Genomic DNA, 22808 nt, shown 5'->3' on the forward strand with positions numbered 1-22808 from the left:
GTACTCCCCTCTCATTTTGGTTCATAGTTTGAGTTATTTTCTGCACAATGCTATGACTTAAGCATGAGTTAGAAGTGCTGTCATACATTAGAGCTTCTGGCTTCATGAAGGAATTTAATCAAAGTCTCTCCATTTCCTGGAGGAGCAGTCCAACTTTCAGATTAATACATAAAAAGTGGTGAGCTGTGCAACCAGCATGGTATCAGAAGACCCAGCTGTGTTCTACTCCTACCCCCATTCCCCAGAAAGAAGGGCTGTAGGCATCTGTCCTTCGAAGGGGAAATATAATTCCCCAGTGTTTAGTGGACAGGTGAACCAGTCTCCTGCTCATGTGCTAAGGGTTTCAGGTGAAAACCCTCCATTTTAAACCCCTACATCCAGCTTGCTGCTGGACAGCCAGCCTGGGAGGCTTTTCATTGTTCTGAGACACCTTGACTTCCACCTGTGTTGAGTTTGAAGTCCAGCCGTGTAATACTGAATGCAAGCTACAAGCTCTTCTCAAATTTTGTCAATCATTTTTCCTGGATATGACAGAAAGAAATAAATCTCCTTTCAGTACCAGAGTCCACCTTTGATTGTCAGCAGTAGGTGTCAGTTTTGCCTCACACTGCCCAAATGAAAACCAGACACGTTTTAGGCACTTACATCCCTTACGGGATCTAATTGTGCGAGCTCAATTCCTAGAAAGAGCATCCTTTTCCTCCACCTCCTCCTGTAGTGTCCTACTGACACTGAGTGTGCTCAGCACAGATTGACCCTACAGGTACATCCAGGCCAGACTTTCTCCACTAAGTGAAGCATTCCTGTAAGGGCACACTGAAAACTCAGTGCTGAAATGCTACTGGCTTCTTCTGTTCATTGGGAAGAGAAACAGAACCTTATGCCAGCTCTGCAAATAAATTATTAGACATTCTTGTTTGACTGTGCTGCAGTCAATGGTCATCAGGGTCTAACTCAAAAGTTCTATACTAGACGTGGATCTACAGTCCTATCGTTGACACCACTGTATGTTCATTGCTTTTTTATCTTCGAATTGCTTTCTGAATGCCGATTTGCTAACTGACATAGTCAGAGAAAAGTATTATTTTCCTTTTCAAGAAGGAAAGCCAGGAGAGGATGACCTGTGACTTGCTTTGAGAATCACAAAGAATGTCACTAAAACTTGAGAGTGGTCAATCTAAACCCATGCCCATGTACGCTTCACTCCTGAGACTGGTATATTTCCACTCTAGTAATATTTTGCTCCAGTATTTACAGTCAACTTTAGCAACTGCTCTACACGGACACATTTTCTTACTGCTATTTAATAACCACTGCATCCCCTTATGGCTCAAAAACGTATCACACTTACTAAAATCATTTAATTAAACCCCATTCTTCTCATTGGATTAATTTCATTGCTACTGATCAAAGAGGCTGAAAAACTGATCAAATCTTGAAATTAAAAGTAGACAGCAGAGTTCTTGCTTCTGTCTCTTTATAAATACAATCGAACTTGAAGTGATTAACCTCAAGTTTGGCCAAAACAGAGAAATAAAAATTAAAAGGGAATGCCATAACTAAGCATAGGAAAAATAATCACTTTGGAATTAGAGGTCAGTCTGCTGAAATCAGTGGCCATGGTCCTGATGACTTCTGTCCAGCGAGGTTTCTTTCCCAGGTTCCGAATTCTTCTTGCAAGTACTCTGCCACTAACTAAAGAAGCAGTTGTTCTCTCTCCTATTAAGAACTTTGTAATAGCTAATCAACAGTTCTTTCAAAGCTGTAACATTACCAGTAATGAACTATTAATGCTCCATCTCCTCAGAACTGAGTTAAACTCAGAACAGAAAGGGAGAGGCAGCAAAAGAAAATGGGCTCTGTGAAGCATGAATAAATAAAAATGAAAAGATCATAAAGAAAACAAACATTAAGGGTAGAAGAGCAATCAATAAAGTCCAAAGCTTGCAAAGATTGTCTTGGAAAATAAGTACGCTAAAGGAATTTAAATAAGTATAAATGGAATTCTCAGAAAGATTTATTTAAGAGTGAATTAATTCTTCAGTGCCATTTCCTTTTTTCTTCCCTTGCCTGACTGTCTCTTAGGCTACTTCACTTTCTGCATATGCTGCCACATGACAATAACAATACATTAATCTCTAAGTTATATATGTTCTTCCATAGTGATTATTCCAGCAAGCAAAAGGTTAACACATTTAAATGAATGCAAATGAGACGGTGGTTTGTTATTGGCTGAAAGTGCCTCAAAACAGACTAACAGTGATACACAGATGCAACTTTGCATCTGCAGTCTAATTAAAACTAATCTAATTAAATATGGTGCATCTGTAAAGCAGCTTGAGCGCTGCAGAGAACACACAGAATTCCTTTTATAGTTGGAAAGAGCTTCCAAGAGCCAGTGTGTCTGCCATTTCACTTTATTTGGAACCACTTTAATAGCAGGTGAGTAATCAGCAAATAAATACTCTGTAGCTGCTTTGGAATTGTTCATTCACAGGAGCAGACACAGTAATAATGTATCCAGAAATATATTACAACAGCAATGGAGGCTACGTTGGCTGGATAACGTCCTTTCATTAGGCAAAATGATACATTTGGAAAAAAGAAAAAAGCTTGAAGCCGTAAGTCATCCTTCCGCCTCACTTATGAAGGCAGAACTCAGCTACAAAAAACCACTTTTGCAGATGTGTTCCGTTACTGATGTGAGCTGTTCACAGCAAAATCAGGCATGATCAAAACCTTGCCTTGTCGAGGGATTTCTTTTAAAATATTCCTATTAGAGAATCCCTTTTTTTTCCTGGCAAATAAACACACATCGTATTCAGTATGAAAACTTATTGCTCTCAGTTGAAATCCTACCACAAGCGATACTAGCGCTGAGAACTAAAATGGCCATGAGGTAATAAAATAGTGTGTATAACCCTCTACCCAGCATACAGTGTACAGGCTGTGAGACCAACGCGAAAGAATAAATTCCAGTGGTTTATCTTCATTTCTTTCCCTCTCAAAAATTCAAGTAAGAAACTTTGTATTAGAAGACTGTCTTAAAATGCTTAAATCAGCTACTCTCCGATGAAAGACGGTCAAAGGAGGACAAATCTTGATGTAAAGTTCATCACAACATACTTCCATGAAGTATTGCAGTAGACAAAGATACTCTGCATACTCCCACCTGAGAGAAATAGTCTGAACTGCCTTGATCCTGTTGCACCCTAATATAACTATGTTTGTAGAAAGCCACATATATGAAGGTACGGTGCTTGGCAGGAGTCTGAATCCGTGCAGGGTAAAGAGGCTCTCCAGGTTTAATTTTCCTTTTTCTCCCTTTCTAAAGGCTCACCAGATTGCTAAAATGTTGAATTTAGTATTATCCAGATTGCTAAAATATTAAATTCCAATATGTATTTGACTCTGTGGGACAGGCATGGCTCTGTATTTCTGGGAAATTCTCCACATCAAGCCAACTTTGTGCTAGAGCAGACTGATGGAATAAGGGCATGAAAGAACTATATTGTAGACATGACACTCTCCTAGAAGGCCAGCAAACTGATTCTTCCTACCATTTTAGATGAAATATTCACTGTATAAAAAATTGAAATAGGCTTGAGAGTTGAGTTCCGGAGACTTACTGTTTTCTTGCTTGGTACCCTAACCAGTGAGCTATTTATCCCACATATGCCAGAAGCTAAGCCACTTCTCACACAGAACAATGTTCCCGAGTCCCTGGGTCTCCCACAGAGGATTTCTGTATCAGCCTCACGTGACAGGGATGAGTAATGCGTTCTCCATGCAGTCTAACCTGAAGCCCATAGGTTAGCTCTCTTCTCTATGGGGTGAGATATCCGGGTTTAAACTTGTTTTGGCTGAGTAAGATGCTAGCCATGTTCTTCCTTCTCTCATGATAGTGCCTTAGTAACTTTCCTTATTACAAAATAAAACTGGTGACAACACTATCAGCATTTCCCTTTCCTTTAGCCCTACTGTAGTCCCACTAGTGCCAAGTACGAAAATACAGCCTCCAAGTAAAAGAGTAATAGGTAAGACAGATAAATCCCATTGTGAAAATTGTGTCTGCTGTTTGAAAAAATGTACAGAGGGCTCTATTATCAAAAAGAAATCGTAAATGATGAAAATTTTCAAAATTGTCCCATTAAAGTAATTTTCTTTGCTGCCTGATGTTTTTAGACAAGTAGAGCTCTGATTTGAGTCCTTTCAGTTGTAAATAGTTCCATTAATTTCAGCAAAACTATACTGAACAATGTTTGTGGGATTATGCCTTGAGGTGAACTTACTACTACACAGGAAAAAAGCATGGCATGTTTCTGACAGAATTCCTTTAACCTAGGAAAGATAACTGTGGTGATGCATAGAAAAGGGGTATTTTGGTAAGTCACAACTAATTTTCAAATGAAATGTCAGTCTGAAATTGCTAATTGAATAGTCATTTTCATGGTATTTTTCTATATGCTGCTGTGAAATTTACTCCATTATAGAAGCTTGCAAAAGGCATCTTTGATAATTCAAAACCTATGTTAAGGTGAGGTTTATGTGCTGTACGGGCTGCCACAGAGGCCCATGCAGCAGAATGAATATCCCCCTTTGTGAATATGTGCACTGATGGTTAACAGTACTGTGCACTGCACTAAAAAGCCTTAGGGTAACACAGACTTCAAAAAAGTTGTGTTTTCTTTCTTGTAAATATGTGACATGAAGAAAAGCTCAAAATGAAAAGCATTTAACTTCATATGAGGGAAATTTTTTTCAGATCTAGATTTTCTTGATGCTGTATTTTATTGTGGTATCATACATTTCCTACGGTATGAAAAGCGAACTCTTAAATATGTTGTTATTTTATCATCATGTTTTGATTTCAGTGCAATTTGGAGCTTCTAGTGTTGTACAAACATGTGGCTGTATATACACTGCATTAAGAACACTGTATTTACTTGTTTTACTCTTTATTATATATTATCTAATTTGTTATTTATTAGTTTGTTGTTTGTGTATTTTTATTTATCTTTACTGTTACTCTTGTATTACTTTGATCACACTTCCCTCCTACGTTTGCTCAGTATATATACTCATAAGGCAAGCTGCTTTTATAATGTATGAAGGCCTTATTATGGCTCAGCCACCTGTGAATTTTCTTTAAATCAGCACAGAGTTTAAGCCACCGTAAATATAGAATGGTAATTCATATACGGTAAAAAACAGATAACATACACTATATGGTGAAATAGAAATTATTTTGAAAAACAACGTAGGACATCTGACACAAAGTTTCTAACTTCTAGACTTAAAACTTGACTACACTTGTGAGCACAACACTTCATAAAATTTGCCTCTGAACTCTGTGCTGCCTTTGTTATATTTTCAACAACCAAGGAATGCAGCAAAATATTGGTTTGCCCAACTTCTCTCAGAAATAAATCTGCAAATATTTGCCTCGACTTCTGATCACTCATAGTAGCATATTACTCTGCAGTACAGCAAAATTAGGACTTCTTGGTGAAATCTCAGAAACGGTTTCCAGAAACTAGCAGATAACTTCTGCTAATTTTGAGATGACAGTTTTGAGTGTTTCTAATCAGACTTGTCAGAAACTCCTGGATCTGCTAGGTGGTGAGGAGCCTGTTCTTGAGCTGATGAAAAGGAAGACCTCATCAATACTCCTTTTCAATAGAGCTTCAGAGTCAAAGTTATGGCTACTTACAAGGAACACTATAGTATATGAGAAGTGCAGTTGGCAGAGGTAAAAAAGGGCTGATAAATTTTATTGTTATGGTGAAATAGTCCTTTAACAAGGATAAAGGTTTTGTCTCCATCACCTGCAATACACAGTAAGTTTGGAAGGTCATATTTTTGTGCTGTGACTAGTATTTAATCTATCCCAAATCATAACTAACTTATGTTGGCAGTGTTGTCCCAGGAGACTCCACTAAAGTAAGTGAAGCTAGTTACATTTATTCAGGCACACCATGGTAGAGGTGACACTTGATGAAAGAAAAAATCCTTCCCTGGAGCAAAACTAAATGCCTTTTACCTCACTGCTGATGGCTTAGAGATGTAGTACCTCTGCAGTGACTTCCACAGATTCAGCCACTCAAGAGTTAAAAATACCACCCCAAAATAAACTCTATTAAACAGCTCTCTAGTGAAAGTATTTTAATTATGGCCGACATGTAGACTATATTTTGATTGATAGCCCTTTTATCCCTTTATGAAAGCAGTTTCTGACAGACATACCCCTTGCAAGTGGCTAGTACTTGTTTAATTGGCCTCACATGCCTTCAAGTTGAGCCAGCCCATGCCAGGAAACAACCTTCTGGAAGCCAGCACTGTAACCAATTTTCCTTTTGCTTCTCTGTAGACTTGGCAATGATGTGATTTATCTGGCTTGTCTCAATTGTTGATCCTTATCTGAGGTCACACACAATTTTGCTGACTGCCGTCAACATCGCAGGGTTGTATGCAACACACTTTTCCCTTCTGACTCTCCTTCCAAAAACGCTTCTTGTCCAACTAGTAGTGCAGTTAGTAGCAGTTAGAAAACACTTGAGCAGCAATATGAGGTTTCCAGTTCATGGTTCAGCACAGGAACATTCAACATATTCATGGGGTAAAAAGCAACCACTGACAGGAGCCTTGTTAGTCCTGAGCAAAACCAGCCAGTCCTACCCTCATGACTTCTGCCACTGACAAGAAAAAATTGTATGTTTTACAGTACATTAGCCTTGAAGTTACTGAAAAATAAACTTCAGTATTCAGTCTGCTTTGCTAAAATGTTAGCTGAATGCTTTCCACTTCTTCTTAGCAAGCTTTGTGTGATGTAGAGGGAAAAGTAGACAAATATTGTTTTATATTTATTCTTTTTCATCAGAAGTATCCTATGGCAGACAGACAGCCTGGAGAATGGCGCGGAGACTAGCACTGGCAGGGAACCTTATGCCTCTCTCAGTCATATGTCAAAAAAATTTCAGGGCCTTTAACTTTCCTCTTTCCTCCTGTAACTGTACTCTACGTGAAAGTCTTAGCATGGCGGAACTTTTTTTTTTATTTTTTCTGGAGAGGCAGAAAGTGTAAATGAGAGGAGAAGGTGCTGTGTGATGAGGGAACCAGGAAAAAGTACGGAAAAGAGGCAGCAGATGAAAGATAGTGAGAAGAACTAGACTTGTAAGTCACAAATTGGTTACTGTTTACTTTCAGATCACAGATGTGACCTCTAACGCTTACAAGCCATACATCTCCTCAACATACTCTGTAATAGTAATTCCCAGATCATCAGACCTATTGACATGGAGGTTGTGAAGACATATACTGCTGTTAATGCTCGTCTGTCTGGTGGAAGTAAATGTTGCATCTTCTCGGAGAAAGAATCATTGATTTATTTTTTTTTTTAACCTTTGAAAAGGCAATTTTAAGTTCACCTAGCATCAGGACAGGAACATAGATATTTTACAGCTTTCAGTTCTCCACTCCCCAAATGTCAGTACAAACACAAAACTGATGCAAACCTCCTTTATTTTCCTTGCCTCACAAAATATTGTGGGAAAGCAGGGAATATCAGCACTGCTTCGCTACATCAAGAATCCTCACTGACACTTCAGTCTCCTAATGGCTCCCAACCCTCATTCTGACAATGCTGAATGCGTAACAAACTGCTGTAATTCAGCATTCTCACAATTCGGGTATAGCCTCTAGTTTGGGAACTACACAGTAAGTACACTCACCTACAACTATAATGTAGCATGGACATAATTTATTTTAGTCTATGTTGATGTAAGCGTATTATAGCTTGTCTTTACCTCTTACAAAAACCAAACCAAAGCAAACGCAGCTTTGAAACAGAGTCATTACAGTACTTCTTAATCTATTAAAAGTGATCCATCTTAGCATACATGACTGATACATTGTACGCTCCTAGCACTTCATAATTCCTCCTGATACCAAGGCAGAGATTCAAGAAATCTGCCCAAACAGAGAACTATCAGTAGCATTGAAGGCACTCCTACAATTTCATCTGCAAAAATTAAATTACTGCTGGGGTCTAGCCCAGAAAAAGACTGAAAAAGTCTTGAATCCTGCGATAGTCTGATGCTGACTTTCAGATGCTCCTCAGAACCAAAGCTGAAAGGAGGGAGGAATTAGCGAGGCAGCACATCTGCTCCCTGCTCATTGCCACTGCACTCCAATACACCCACCAAACAGCTGAGCAATTCACTAACGCTCATGGATGACCTAAACCCAGAAGAAAGCTAACCAATATCATCCGCCAGTATCCTGGATCCCTCTCAAGCATAGCAAGTGGCACCGTGGTGGCCTGCTTCCCCCGGAGCCAGTAATGCTTAGGAACAGCAGTGGAGACATGCTAATGCAAGGGCTGCTGTACTTTGGAGCAAGCATAAAACCAACATCCTCAGCTTTTGTGGCAATGAAAGATCCCCTGGGATTCTCCCAAAAAGATTGTAATACCTTACGGTCCCATCCAACTCTCATTAAACTAAATGGAAAGAACCTCAATCGCTTCTGTTGAAACTGGAAGTTTGCAGGGTTGGCCCAACTCCCAAGTGAGGTAATTACATCCTTCCAACGGTTTCCACTGGAAAATTTCAATCCCCCCATCCCAAGTGATCTCAAAGTAGCACTCTACTGATCATTTAAACTAAACAACTGCCCTAAATACCGTCTTTCTTGACAACAATCATGAAAATGTGTGTTGTGATAATAAGCCATGTGACAAAAGAGGGTAGAAGTCTCAGCAAGCAGCCTACTAAAATGAATGCGAGGTAAAAAAATTACACTGATATTCATGAATGTCTGAAAAGAAATTTGTTACCACCACTGTACATGTGTGCAGTACAAGTCTCTAAAATCACATCACTTGTAGAGTTACAAACTTCTAAAATAACCATAGCTAAAGTAAAATTAATTTACACTAAAATACGAATTAATGTAGCAGTTCATCAGGTAAATTGCAGCATGTATTAAAATGTGTTTACAGTCTTGATCCTCCAAATCACTTGTGTGTAACAAATTTAATCTGATGCACTATTCAGGAACTTAAAGGTTAGTACACATTTAAATACTTTACTGGAATAAACCTGAAATTCTATAATCTGCTGTGTATCATTTCAGTATCTGAACTCAGCCTGCATACTCAGGTTATACTTGCACGGCTGTATTAAGTTAGAATGTACTTCTGTTGCCTTTCATGTTATTTAGAGAAGTGGTATAGGTCAATCAAGAAAAAGACTTGGAAACAAGAAAAAACTTGTTCACCAATTTGCACTCTTCCTGCACTGCAGGGTTCATCTAGTGTGGCTGTGCCATCAGGGATTTCGTATCACAAATTATTTTACCTAATGTGGACATTTAGGGGATTAGTTGTTTGTATTTAAAGAGGATATATTTTCTGTTCCTTTTCTGCCAGGAATTACCAGGATAAATATTCAGTTCAACAGAATAAAAATACTTCTTGTCTTTATCATTATAAAATTATAGCTAGTTTTCTTATTCTAGGTGGCAGCGAGAAGTAGTAGTGCTGTTGGACAGATTCGTGACTTTGCAGAATCAAAGCTCAGCTGTCAGCAGGTTCCCAAAGAAAATGAGCTGTTGCAAATCAAGGATGTTGCACAGTTTAAACACTTCAGTTAATACACTAACTAAATGGAAAAAAGATTTTTGTAAATAGTTTCTGTCTTCCATTTTGTCTCTTCCTACATACCTATATCAAAACCACAGTGTGCATAACATAACAATACATCACTGTTAAATAAATTCATGGCTGTTTCAGAACAGTCACGTCAATTTTGACATTTTTTCATGCTATGTTATCATCATTAATGTTATGCCCTGAGTTCAGGTAACATCAAGCTTTCTTGTTTATTCACTGGTACTGTCCACCCCCCACACTATTTTCTGTCATCTTGGCCACCTCGCTGTCCTAGGACTTAAAACCCATCAATATATATTTCATGAGGCAAGAGAGTTTAGAAATTGGTATTCTGGAACAGTTTCCTATAAAGTGATTACCATCACCGAGTTGTAATCTAAACTGCTATGCTAGACTGAAATTTATGAATAGTAAGCTTGCCTTATCTTCCTCTATCCTTCTTCCCCTGCCCACAGTGCAAGTAAATCTGCACCACAGTATATTACAAACAAATAACTGACTCTGGGGCTGAGACTTGAAATGCTGTATTAGAGCTTAGAGCACGTGTTTGCTGAAAATTGTGTATTGAGGTCTTAGAAAACATGATAAAATAGCTGGCTTTGGAGGAGAAGTGAGGTTTGAAGCCTAAAGAAGAAACAACTCTGAATGTTGGGTTAGCAAGCTTGTGCCCATTTTTTCATGTGAGTTCTGGTTACAAGAAAAGTGTTGATAAATGCCTAAATGAAATAACACAGAAGGAAAACAGAAATTTCAATGAACTCTGGTAAGGAAGGACCATAAAAATATCTGTAAGAAAGGTCCAAAAATTATTATCAACATTGTTGACTACATGAAGAATGTATTGCCTCTCTATGAACTGTTTTGGTAAAAAAATGTGATGCCTGTCCTAGTCGTAGAGGTTTTCTCCCCATGGGGGTACAGCCATATGGGGGAATGGTCCTGACACAGCTCTAGGGGGAGGAAGTTCCTTGTGTGGACATGACTTTCAACCCTATTGACAGCTCACCAGCTTTAGGACATTCTTTCTCCCTTCCTCTTCATGGAACCGCCACCCCTACTCCACTGTGTCAAACGAACAGTTTGTGTGGCTGCCTCAACCTGACAACACGGGAGCTGCCAGCAAAGGTTGAGGAATATCATTCAGGCTGCAGCCTGAGACACCTGAGTTCCTGGTCTTCCTGAGACTAAAGGAAATCAAGGGATCAAGCTGGAAAACTAACTTGGATCTGCCTTTCCTGCAGGAACAGCTAGGAAAGAAATGCAGGATTCACCGGGGTCAAACTCTGTAGCCTGGTGTGGGACATTTGTTTAAGAATAAGGAGCCCTGAATACTCAGTGTGCTTATTTTGTCCAATGGCATTTCACAGTAAAATGCATACACTGTCCTTCAGCCAGGTCTCTCATCCAGTGAGCTCACTTCGATAGAAGAGAGTGAACCACTCACTCTTGAAGTGAGAGAAATCAGGCCTCTCAGTCCAGGGAAAGTGTTTTCAGGCTGTGAATCTGTCTGCTATAAGGGCCTAAGCCAGGGCTCTTCCTAGATATCATCGTCTGTGAGACCAGTATGATTTCAGACACATTTACCTCCAGTTTCTCCTTCTGGGTAAACCCAGGCCTCCCGTTTCTGTGTTCTGAAGAGAACCAAGGCATTTAACTCAGGTTTGTGAATTTGACTCTCAGAGACCAGTTCCTAAAAGCTGAGTGTAGAAATCCTGAGCATTTTTGGAGCTCGTTTTTAGATGTGGGTTGAAATGCCTTTCCCATGTGAAAAGACAAACCTCATCTTTCGTTTCGGTGACTCCCACTGCAATAGGGAAGCAGTGCCAGCCACAGTACTGAAACATACCCCTAGACGATACAGGGGCTGTGAGAAAATTAGGGACCTCTTGCTGAAGTTGATAATTAAGATCAGATTCAGATTCACAAACCTGCACAGGAGTAGGCAGATGGCTAGCTCAGCTGCCAGCTGGAACTCAGCGTTCATGAGGCAGTCATTCAAGCTCAGCAACACAGTTTCCTTCTGTGGAGTCAGAGCAACGTCTACCCATACCAAGATCCTTCTGAAGATATGAGGCCACATCTGTAGCTATTGCAAAGTGGCTGTGTGTTCTGTGAGCAGCAGAGGTTTTCAGATCTAGACCAGTTCAAGATCCCACTTGAAATACAAGCCAAGGGTAAAAAAAGATGAAAGCAATGCAAGAAAAGACGCTAAGGACCTACAGTATTCCTGAAAGCTCCTGTTGGTGGTCAGTGGCTCACTATTTTACCCACCCTGGCAACCTGGTGTTGATGACCAGGTATCTTAAAACTCCTCATATATCAATAAAGGAATTTTTGTCTCTATAGAAAAGCTTAAACACTTTAAAGAACATGTATAGACCAAAATAAGGAGGGTATTATATATTTATAAGCCCTCAGGGAAGACTTCAGTTTGGATAATTGTCAGCACCAGACTCACCCAGTTCTACGCAGGATAGTTAACAATTACAACAAAGAATGACATTCTACTCTTCAGCTGCATCAACTTACAGCAGTGCCTCGGAACAACAGAGGCTTCACCACCTACTCTCGGTTCTTATAAAAATGCAAGAGAGTATCTTCTAGCCTGCCACAGTGCCTAGGTGCAAGTAGCTGAGGAAAGGACGGAATATTAATCTTAATAGTAATGCCTGTATTTTCATTGCCCATTTATACCATACTTTTTAAAAGAAAATCTATTAACCATAGTCCCAAGTGCTTTTTTCTTTTATGCAGTATACTGCTGAGAATCAATCTTTAACTGTATTCTCAATTTTAACTTCAGAATAATCGTTCCATGAACTCTCTTTATAGAGCATTTCAGAGCAAGATTACAAACTGAATTATAACAGATAATGGGTAATTTCTATAGACACTTCATCTGCAGGTAAGTTGGAAAAAGACTAGCAAAGATTCTGTTTATTTTATGCATGTCAACATAATTTTAGTGCACCTTCCCTCACACAAAGTAATGAAATTTTAAGATACATTCCCAGTACTGGAAGGAAGCCAGCAACCATGTTCAGTTTTCTGCTTGTAAATTGAATTCTCTATTCAGTTTATAATGCAGTGGCACAACTTGACATATCTATAGTGCAATAAAATACCTACCAGAGTCCTTGTAACATATAAAATAATAATCACAGTGATGTGCTAGAGGAGACCCTTGGGGGTACTCTGGCACCCCTTGTTAAAACTCTGTCACCAAACCAAAGGTAGGTGCTCATCCCTCTTTCTGCTACAGGTGCACTTCATCCCCATGGCTGTAAAAGTTGATCTGAATAGGGTTTTTTATTTTCTTTTATTTTGCTGAAATGTTCTCCGCATCATGTATTTTACAGGAGAACTTGCTTCTCCTTCCTTCTTTCAGATTATACAACTCAAAACCAACTGCTGTTTTTGAAAGCGATGTTTCAGACACACATAATCAATAACGTCTAATTCTCTTTGACATTGAGGTTATGCTCCCAGTGTGCTTCTGGCTAAGAGACAGTATTGACCGGACAGTGCATTCTCAAGGTGCTGGAGAAGAGGACAAGGGTTTAGCGCGTGACAGGCTCCCCCTGTGCCGGGGACAGAGGGTGCTGCAACTGCTGCTCAGGTTCAAGTTGCAGGACTCTGCTCTTTGGATTTCTCCTTTCCTCCTCGGCTTGTCCAAGGAATCAAGACAACGGCCAGAGTAGGAACAGGGTCCTTGCTCAGACCTAAGCGTGTCAGATGTGTGGGTAGGGCTTGCTTTGATCAGGAGGGATTGTAACCTCCCGGCGAGCACATGTGCTTGCTGGTGCTGGATCAGGCTGTGGTCTGCAGCTGCACTTTTGGGACACGCTAGAGCAGCGCGTACCTCTAAGAGCCTGAAGTTCCTAGCTCGGTCCTGTATGAGGATCAAACTGGCAGCTGTCATGGATCCAACAGTTGAAGTACGGGACATGTTAAGAGGATCCTACCAGAAGGAATATGAAAGCTCACGGATTGTAAAAATTTTCTTCACGACAGAATCAATCACTAAAGTATCAGCAAAGCATAATTCAGCAGGATCTCAGACCACGCACTCTTCCTTCCACACAAGGATTTTCATCCATGTTCTGTTTCATGAGTTTTTCACTTCCATTCTTCCATCCCTCAGTATCTACCTAGATATTTTGGATTTAAAAAGTGTATTTTCAGGACTCCTAATTTCAAGCATTCAAAATGTGCTGGACCCCTAAAAATAATGAAGGTATTTTCATATTACAAGTTTATAAAATAACGGAGTTGAATTGTTTTTCTTGGTCTCATAATTTTTGTGTCTTCTGGATGTGTGTGGGCAGTATTTTCAAGCTTTTCCCCACCAGCAGTTGATCTAGAAACTTTCATTTAATGAAAAAGAGAATTCTAAAGTTCTCATGCAATCACTGAACTCTGGGATTGAGGGATTCAGGGGGAAAACAAAGTAATCTGAGATTTGCATTTAAATTGCTATATTTAGAAATAATGATCTTTCCCCCCCTCTGTTACTGTACCGTAATAGCTCTGTCTTGTACTTGTTCTGTGTTCCAAAGTAAGTCTTTATTTCTGATTTCCCCTGTTTCATTCCCAGTGTAAGGCCGCATGTGTTCGCTTGGCATGAGCAACTGCCACTGATTTGATGACAGGAAGGGAAACAAGAAGACTTGAATTTATGCCTTCCCACTTCCTTCAGCGCTGCTGTTCAAACTTTCCTAAACATCAAGAAATTTCTTTCTTTATTCTTCTCTAACTCTCTCCTTACAAGTCCTTTTTGCCAGGATGCCCAAATAGAGTTTACTAATGTCAGACTGCTCCTAAGCTGTGATCACAGCTTATTGTATTGACAAATATATGTGTGTACGTGTCTATCTATGTGTCTATATCTATAGGAACATACATAGTTACATAGTTCATACATATGAACACAGTCCTCATTTTCTGCAGGCAGGCAGCTATTCCTTGCCTTATATTTAGAGAGGAAAGTTGATGAAAAAAAGACTCAATTTTTTTCCAGTTAACCTTAGAAGATCTTAGGCAATGACAAACACTGGTATGTGCCACGGAAATATAAATAACAGCTATTGCCGAGAACTTTACTGTGATTGTATGGTATTTGTCTCTTTTTTAATTCAGTCTTGAAATCTCAAAGCATTCTATTATCAGCATTTTGCTTCTTTTTTATGAACTTAGAAAAGAACGTGCTCTCTCTTCCCTGTGCCAGTGACGCTTGTACTCCAGGAACCATTAGGAAAAGCAGTGAAATGAGAGCCTGAATTTATCTTCTGCAAATGATCAAGCTGGCAGCTCCATAAAAATTAAGCTTCAGAAAGACCCCATACACAAAACCCTCAATTCTCGAAGAACAGACAAAATTCAGTATTTCCTTGCTAATCTTGATGCAAAATAAGAATGAAAAATTAAGAAATGAACTTTATTGCCATTTATAGCGGGCAATAAGTGTTCTTAATACAACCTCAGCTGGGTCAATCAGGAAAGGCAGAAGGGCAGAAAAGCAGAGACCAGCAGAGAGAAAGAAATGATGAGATCTGTCTAGGATGACTGCAGAAGCCTGAAACTTAACTTAAATGGCTACACATATAAATCTAGACTTACTTTATTTGCTAATTTACCCAAATATATCTACAAGTCTGTACTGTAGCTGACTAAGCTATTATTTAGAATTAACCTAAACCTCAGTCTTACAGTTATTTTTACATTTTTTATTACAGTTTCCTCTATAGCCTCCAGTCCCATTTTGTTTTGACAGTTCTTCACTAAGCCAAGGAGAGGTAAATAAACCTTTCACTGAATATTTGCAAACAGAATGTGAAACAAGCCCGCACAGAACTTCCAGTTTTAGCCTGAACCATCACACAGTTTTGAGCTCCTGGTTTGGGGGATTATTGCTCAGTTATACACAATGAATCAAATTTAGGGGTTTTGAGCGGCAGCTACAACAGCTCCAAATGGAGTTGCAAGCCAGCCAAACATTTCAGAATAAGGTTGGTTTGGAAATATAACTATTTATCCAATTACTATGTAAGACAGCAAAGAGCACTAGAAATTAGCAGCAATTTCCTATTACAGAGGTGATGATGGTATCCTGGATTCAATGTATTCAGTATTACAGCTATTAAAGATTATAGGAGAAGTATTAACAGAGTATCATTATTCAGTCAGATGTATGCTGGAATTTTATTGTATTTTTGCTGTTTTATTTACCTTACTGGCAGAACGAGGTCTTCTGTTCATACAGGAATGTGTTCTTAGGAAACACATCAAGATCACTTTGCTTTTACAAAGATGCTTAGCAAGTAAACTAATGTTTATTGATGCTAAGTTTTATTTTTGCATGGTTAGTATCAGTATCTTGACATTTAAAGCTTCCGCCCAAAAGCTGTTGCTGCCTTGCATTCCCATAGTCTTGCTAGAACTCACTTACTGTAAATGTATGGCATGGATTTTCCTAGCCCGTAGACAAAGGCCCAGATGGGAGAGCAGTGAGAGGGAGGAAGGAATCAACATATCTTATAAAGTCTTTTAATGTAATTCTGTTTTCAGAAGTGCAAGTGCCATTTTATATGCTTTGTTTCACCCCCTTCTTCAGGTGTTGGAATTGCTACGTTTAAAACGCAAAGTGTAAAAGCAGAGATGGTGCCTTTTTTCTCCTTCTGGTAAACAGCTTAAAAACTCTGCAGATTAAAGATAAATTGGGATAGAAATTATAAGAACCAATTAAGACAGAGTGACTTTTATACACAGTGCAGTTATGCAAAAACAACTGTACTGTGATTATGCAAATTATCCACTCACAACCAAAATGCCGGGATTTACATAACGGAGAAAAAAATTCTTCACAGTTATGCCTCAGTAACGTTACAGGATTCTTGCACTTTAATTGTATGACTCTTTGGAATAAAACGATCCCACTTGCTTTATCCAGAGTGAAATATATGTTAGGACACTGCTATTCTGAATGATTTGTGTGCTTTTGGAAGCCTACACTCTGCCGCCACAAAATGTGGAATCTGTTCTACCTTAAAGAGATACAAATCAATGAAAAAACATAGAATTTCTGCTTGTATCTATCAAAATTTTAACTGGGTTCACATACTGAATCACTGCTCTTGAAATAAATGTATACTAATTCAGATGGGCCCTCTCTTCTTCTTCCTGGAACTTCTATTTCCTTATATTAAATTAATCATTTTTTGACAAAATAAGTCTTCTCTGGTGCATATATTACAGGAGGAAACATCAGTATACTTTAAATTGCACAGACCCTATCTTGTAGTTTTGCAAAGTGAAATCTTAAATAGAATCCTGATATCTGTAGTTAGTTAAGCATGTCTAGACTAACTTGTGACTTCTGTATGTTCTGCAAAACATACTGTTTTAAAAAGATGACTGTTCTATTATAAGCCACGTGGAAGGATCACTGTTTATTCAACTGGGTGTAGTTTGCTGTACCTTCATTTTTGTCATCATGTATTTCAGTATTCGAATGGGGGTTTTTCATATATATATAAGCATGACTTGACATTACGTAATTCCTATGAAAAATCAGAAAGAGAAGACTATATATAAATTAGGTCCTACTATGGCTTGGCTTTTTTATATCTCAAACCAAACTGATTGCAGGTGAGCTTTTTCACAATACAGGTACCTTCTATCCTATTATACATCCATTAAATCATGATGGCTTATTTTCCATCTACAGATATCTTTGGCTGAGGCAACTAAAACATTTAATTATTTCTCTCTTGCAAGCAGACAACAGAGCACTGAAAAAAACAAAATCCTCTGCCAGTAACTACTGAGCTTTCCAAGCCTTCCCTGTCATGTGGGGATGAACACGAGACCTTTGGAAGTTTTAAATGAAAAAGTACACGAACTAGAAAATAGCCTTGTCACTGATCTGCAAAGATGAGAGAACCTGCTGACTATGGCATTCCTCTACCACTTGTAAGACTCAGGGTCAGGTCTACAGTTTGAATCTACTGGAGGAAAAACGTGGTCCATAGTCTGGGAAGTGTTCTCAGACCCAAGTATCTGTGCTGTCCCAGCGGGGCCCGTTCACCATCTTTACTCTCTCTCACACAGCAAGAAACTCCCAGAAAGGCACTATAAAAACAATTTGGTTGGAACAAATTTACATTCTGCTCTGTTTTAGGAGAGAGTCTCAAAAAATGTGTAACCAGCTGTAAGATGTAAGGTCTGACAACTTTTCTACCTCAATTAAATCCTCAACTTTTTAAGAGGCTAACAACACCTCACTGACAACTCCCTACCAACATAAACCAAACAAATAAGTAAGGAAATGGTATAATCTTATGACAGGGAAATGAGGTGTTTCCCGTTCTGCCCCCAATATTTTGGAGACAGCCTACTTAAACTTCTTTGGTGATCTGATTGTGTTCGTTTATACATGAGAAACACATAGAGACCTGTCAATTACAGTCCATTCACACAGGACTTGTCATTGGGGAAAATCGGGAAAATAAAGTTATTTGGGATATAAAATGGTCCAACATGTAAATGGCACTATTTCATATTTAAATATAAAAAAACCACCACCAAACAAGCCCTTTGCCCCTTTGTAGTACAATGAACATTCAACTTTCTTCTTGAAATGGCAAAATTAAACAACAATAAATATACACAGCAGAATGCCATGTTAAACAGTCCCAGTAACTGATGGTGATGCTGGGAAGATCCAATCACGTCTGCAGCCTCTAGAAGGAGAGCAGACAATTGGCATGGGGTATATGATCACCCTAGGTTCATTTACCAACTCCACTACAAAATTACTCCATGATCTTGGACAAGAGTCCAGATTTCTAAAACTGGGGCAATACGTTCCGATCTCACTATCAGCATAAGGTAACCTATTTTACAGATACTACAATGTATTTCATAACAAATAAGACTTGTCTTAGGGCCTAGTACACTTTTCTCAGTAAGCATCTTCATCATGTAACAGTAAAGTTTTTTTTTTTCATGAACAGAAAAAAAACTTTTTATTCAGTCTGACCTGGAAAGATTCTCCAGAGGGGACTTTCCACTTGTTTACATTGTTGTTTTAAAAAAGTATGCAGCAATGCATTCAAAGTTCCTCTCCAGCTACAGACCTTTTCCTAGACCTACCAATTACAGAGTTTCTCATATTGGAATCCATTCATGCCCTTGCTATGTTAAAATCAAAGTTTAAAAATTAAAGAATATCTACATAAAAGTGTCATCTACCTCATTTATACAGCATAGTGAGATAAAAATTAAGTCAAATGTTTCATGAGCTGACCTCTTCTCCCTGAACGTCTTTCCTTTTTTCCTTCTTCTTTTTTCTTCTTGTGGTTTTGTTTGTCCCATGATATCATCAGGCAATTTCATTTCAGTATGGTCTGCACTGGACTGTGCTGATTACCAAACTAATGACATACGGATTTCTTACCACTGTAACACCTTTATTCTTGCAAGTGAGAATTTCGAGTGACACAGAAAAGCTGTTTGCTATCAATTTTGCAAAATCCACATCTGCCAGATTGCCAAGATCCATTTCAGAGATAAAAAATCAATTAATATTCTAATTTGTTATCTGTCTTTATCAGTCACACATGTCTTTACACAAATGATAACCTTCCAAAAATGAAAACTCTTACTTATGTTAAAATATTTCCCTGAAAATATTTTGCACTTACTTACTCTTCTGAAGTAAAAATTATTGAAGATTGAACGAGTCTGTAATGCCTGCCACTAAAACACGCATACAAACACAGCCTTCACCTTCTTGTCTACAAAAGCACCAAAATAATCTGCTTGTATGATTAGGTAATTTCTCTGTCAGTAACAAAAATGATTTTTTCTTTATTATATGAAACATTGACAATGTTGAATTAGTTGTATATTTAACACCAGTGTATGCACACTAAAGTATACCAAATAGGTTGAAGAACCCTAGTATTACCACAAAAAACAGCACAAAGCTAATGCTTGTATTTTTTTTACAAATGTGAACAAATTGAGGCCTCAGCTTTGAATCAATACTTTCCAGCACAGACCAAAAGAACCCTGCTGACTTTAACCCCTGACTTCACAGAAATATGCACCGACACTTTTAAAGTATTCCACATAGGTACAGGAACTCATGCAAACAACTTTCAGTGCCTGATCTAACAGAATTACTGAGTGGGAAGAGCATGGCTATCTTCATACATTACTGATGTACTAGTACTATTTCCTTGTTAAAAAGTCATTTTCCCACTTTTTCTACATTTTCTAACGCCAAAGATACAGAGTTGCCTTATTTTCTCAATATTTATGAGATCTGGCCAAATTTTGCTTTAAGGTAATATGCCCACACACATTTATCATAAACATGAAACACTAAGTGTTACTGTTAGGAAATATTTTGCTTGTTGGTGCCATTGCCACTGTGAAGTTCTGCCATTCCAGTTTTGATGATTCAGCAATAATTCATCAGAAAAAATTACCAAGACAATCTGACATATCAAGAACAGACTCAAATTACATATAAGTTTGACCCTTTTTTTTCTACTCCAATTAATTTTGAGGTGCTTACTAAACTAGGTTTATCTTTCAATTTTTCTAGTTTCGACTAAAACACCTTTAGTATGCTGTCTAAATAAAAGAAGAAAACGTCGAGTTAAATCTAATCTGTCAACAGAAGGTTTTTAATCAATGAAGTTTTACTTACATGGAATTTTGTTGAGTTCATTCATGAACTTCTCTTTTAACTTAGAAAATGCATCTTCTTTTCCTCCCCCTCCTCCAGGACTGGCTGGCTCAGTGACATTACTTGGAGGGGCTGCTGCTACGGTGGTAGCTGGCGGCGCTGCCAGGGCCTCATGATGACTTTCACTCACCATTTTAACCCCTGGGTAATCTGTTGGTATAAAAAAAAAAACACAACAAAAAACCAAAAGATAGTGTTTAAATCATTGAAATAGGTCTCTCATCAATAAAAGACCAAATAGGCAGAATATCACTTGGTACTCATGCTTACTGGGTAAATACAACTCCATCAGTATATGGCTCCATGTTCTTCATAAAATATTTATTAGACAAGAGAGAAAAGTCTTTTACAGGGTTAATTTCAGCCAGAATAATTTTATTGCTTAGAGTTCTCCAATGCTTCTTCAAGCATTTTGAACTGCTGAATTTGAAACCTCAAAATTCCTGTAAAACTCTCTTTCAGATTTATGTTTTGCTATTCAGTTTTGAAAGTATAAGCAAATCAAGTAGTAACTATTGCCTGTGTGCAAATTTCACAGTGTATTTACAGAATTCTTTTTCTACGAGAGTTACAAAGGTGTGGATCATAGCCAAAGTTCCTATATAAAATAAATGAAGTGATAAGGATATAGTAAAAACGCTTGAAGATTTCCTGTCCAAGTAATAACCTATTGTTTCCTGTTTAAGCAAGTTGTACATTAAACTGAAATTGATTTGCATCCATTTTTATCTGCAGTTATTGAAGGCAATTTTCCTTCCAGTTATTTTGTGTGACACTTACTACTGACAATATTCTCTTAAATTATTCAGATATCTCATTGGTCTGTTCCTGAAGCTACAACATCTGAAGGGTACCTAAATGCAGCCATATTGAAATACATGAGAGGCTGTCACAGCCATCACCCCACATCAGCATATTTTAAATTTCATGTTATTTAACAGCCATTTTGTAAAACCTTTACTTGAGCATACATTACAAAGCAAAGGATTCTGGGCCAGCGGGGTGAGATGAGATGCACAAAGCAATTTCAGTATCACAAGAAGGTTGGCTGAAATGTTTGTATTGGTTTTGAACACGTTGTTCTGATTTGCTGCTGCATCCTAAATATCACTGATCTGAATAATCATTCTGTTTTTCTTCAAAAAAGCAGAGGGAGAAAGGGTCTGAGAGATAATAAACATTCATTATTGCTCTGAGTGTACAATTGCCCCAAAAGACATTTGGCCTTTGACCTTTTGCTGACAAATTTAAACATCACCCTAGGAAAAAAAGGCAACACATCAAAATCAAGTTGGCATAAGAGCATCTGACTGTATGCAATTCAATGAATCACGAGCTTTCCTGCCTTACGTGACTGTTTTCATGGATGTTGCTGAGAGTGCTCAAATCACTAAATCAAGACGAGGACTGGCTTTTCGTCCTTCAGCTTTACTTCTACGAGCTGGCAGTCATGAAGACCCACAGGCGCAGACCCGACTGCAGGCAGAATGAAACTTTTGAAATCACCTTCACCACTCTTGACATTAAACAGGGGTCTGCACACAAGCAGAGTCTGGAATAGAAGCCATTCTCCAATACTGTCACCCAGCGAAGAAGATTTTAACTGAATAGGGGGTTGGCCTTGTTCTTGAAGAAGCAATTTAGTGGATATTTTGCCGCAATTATATTGATGCAGCACTGAATGAAGCAGTATTCCCTGCCTGCCCATTGCTTCAGCCTTTGCCCTCACAGTCTCTAGCCTAATATAAAATCATGTTGCTGTTGACACAGAATATGTATATGATGCAGCTCCATAAATATTTTATAAGCACACAGTCTTATCTATTTGCCTGTAACAACACAGGAGCAGTTCACTACCTAAAGCAGACTGAAGTCGATGGAAAGATTCCAGTTAATATCCATGAACTTTGGCTCAAGTCCAATGTCTGTGAAGATTTCCCCACTTGCCTCCCAAAATAACAATCAGGAAAAACATGTAGTGCATAATTTGTGTAGTATGAAATAACGTGCCAGCTATTCCAGACTAGACTTTTTCCATATGCTCTGATGAATGCTATGAAGCAAAACATGCAGAGCCATCAGCTGTAAACATTAGTGCTGTTTTATATTATAGCATTTTGTCAATGAATGTCAGTTAAATCAGAAGAAAAGTTGTATGATATATCATAATTAAATCAAAATTAAATTGCTTAATTATAATATATTGCTTAATTATTTCAGGCCTGGCAGTTGACTATTTTATTTTGTAATGGAAGACACAATTTGCAGTGATGACTTTCAGCTAATTAAAAATTAAGGCAAATGTAATTTATTTGCTTCCAGTTTTGTAGCTATATTTTGAAAATATATTAGGAGAACAAATCTGAAGCGTTACGC

General features: G+C 38.3%; 1 protein-coding gene across 4 annotated transcripts in view; it reads right to left on the reverse strand.

Annotated features, from left to right (window-relative positions):
* Positions 1 to 22808, reverse strand: part of SYT1 (synaptotagmin 1) — a 359923-nt gene that overhangs the window by 113462 nt on the left and 223653 nt on the right. For all 4 annotated transcript variants that reach the window (XM_075429339.1, XM_075429340.1, XM_075429341.1 and 1 more), the window contains one exon: positions 20394 to 20582. In XM_075429339.1, the coding sequence (XP_075285454.1) occupies positions 20394 to 20565 (172 nt within the window). In that variant the 5' untranslated portion in view covers positions 20566 to 20582. The remainder of the gene's footprint in view (positions 1 to 20393; positions 20583 to 22808) is intronic.

Source organism: Opisthocomus hoazin, chromosome 8, assembly GCF_030867145.1.
Source record: "Opisthocomus hoazin isolate bOpiHoa1 chromosome 8, bOpiHoa1.hap1, whole genome shotgun sequence".
Taxonomy (NCBI): Eukaryota; Metazoa; Chordata; class Aves; order Opisthocomiformes; family Opisthocomidae; genus Opisthocomus; species Opisthocomus hoazin.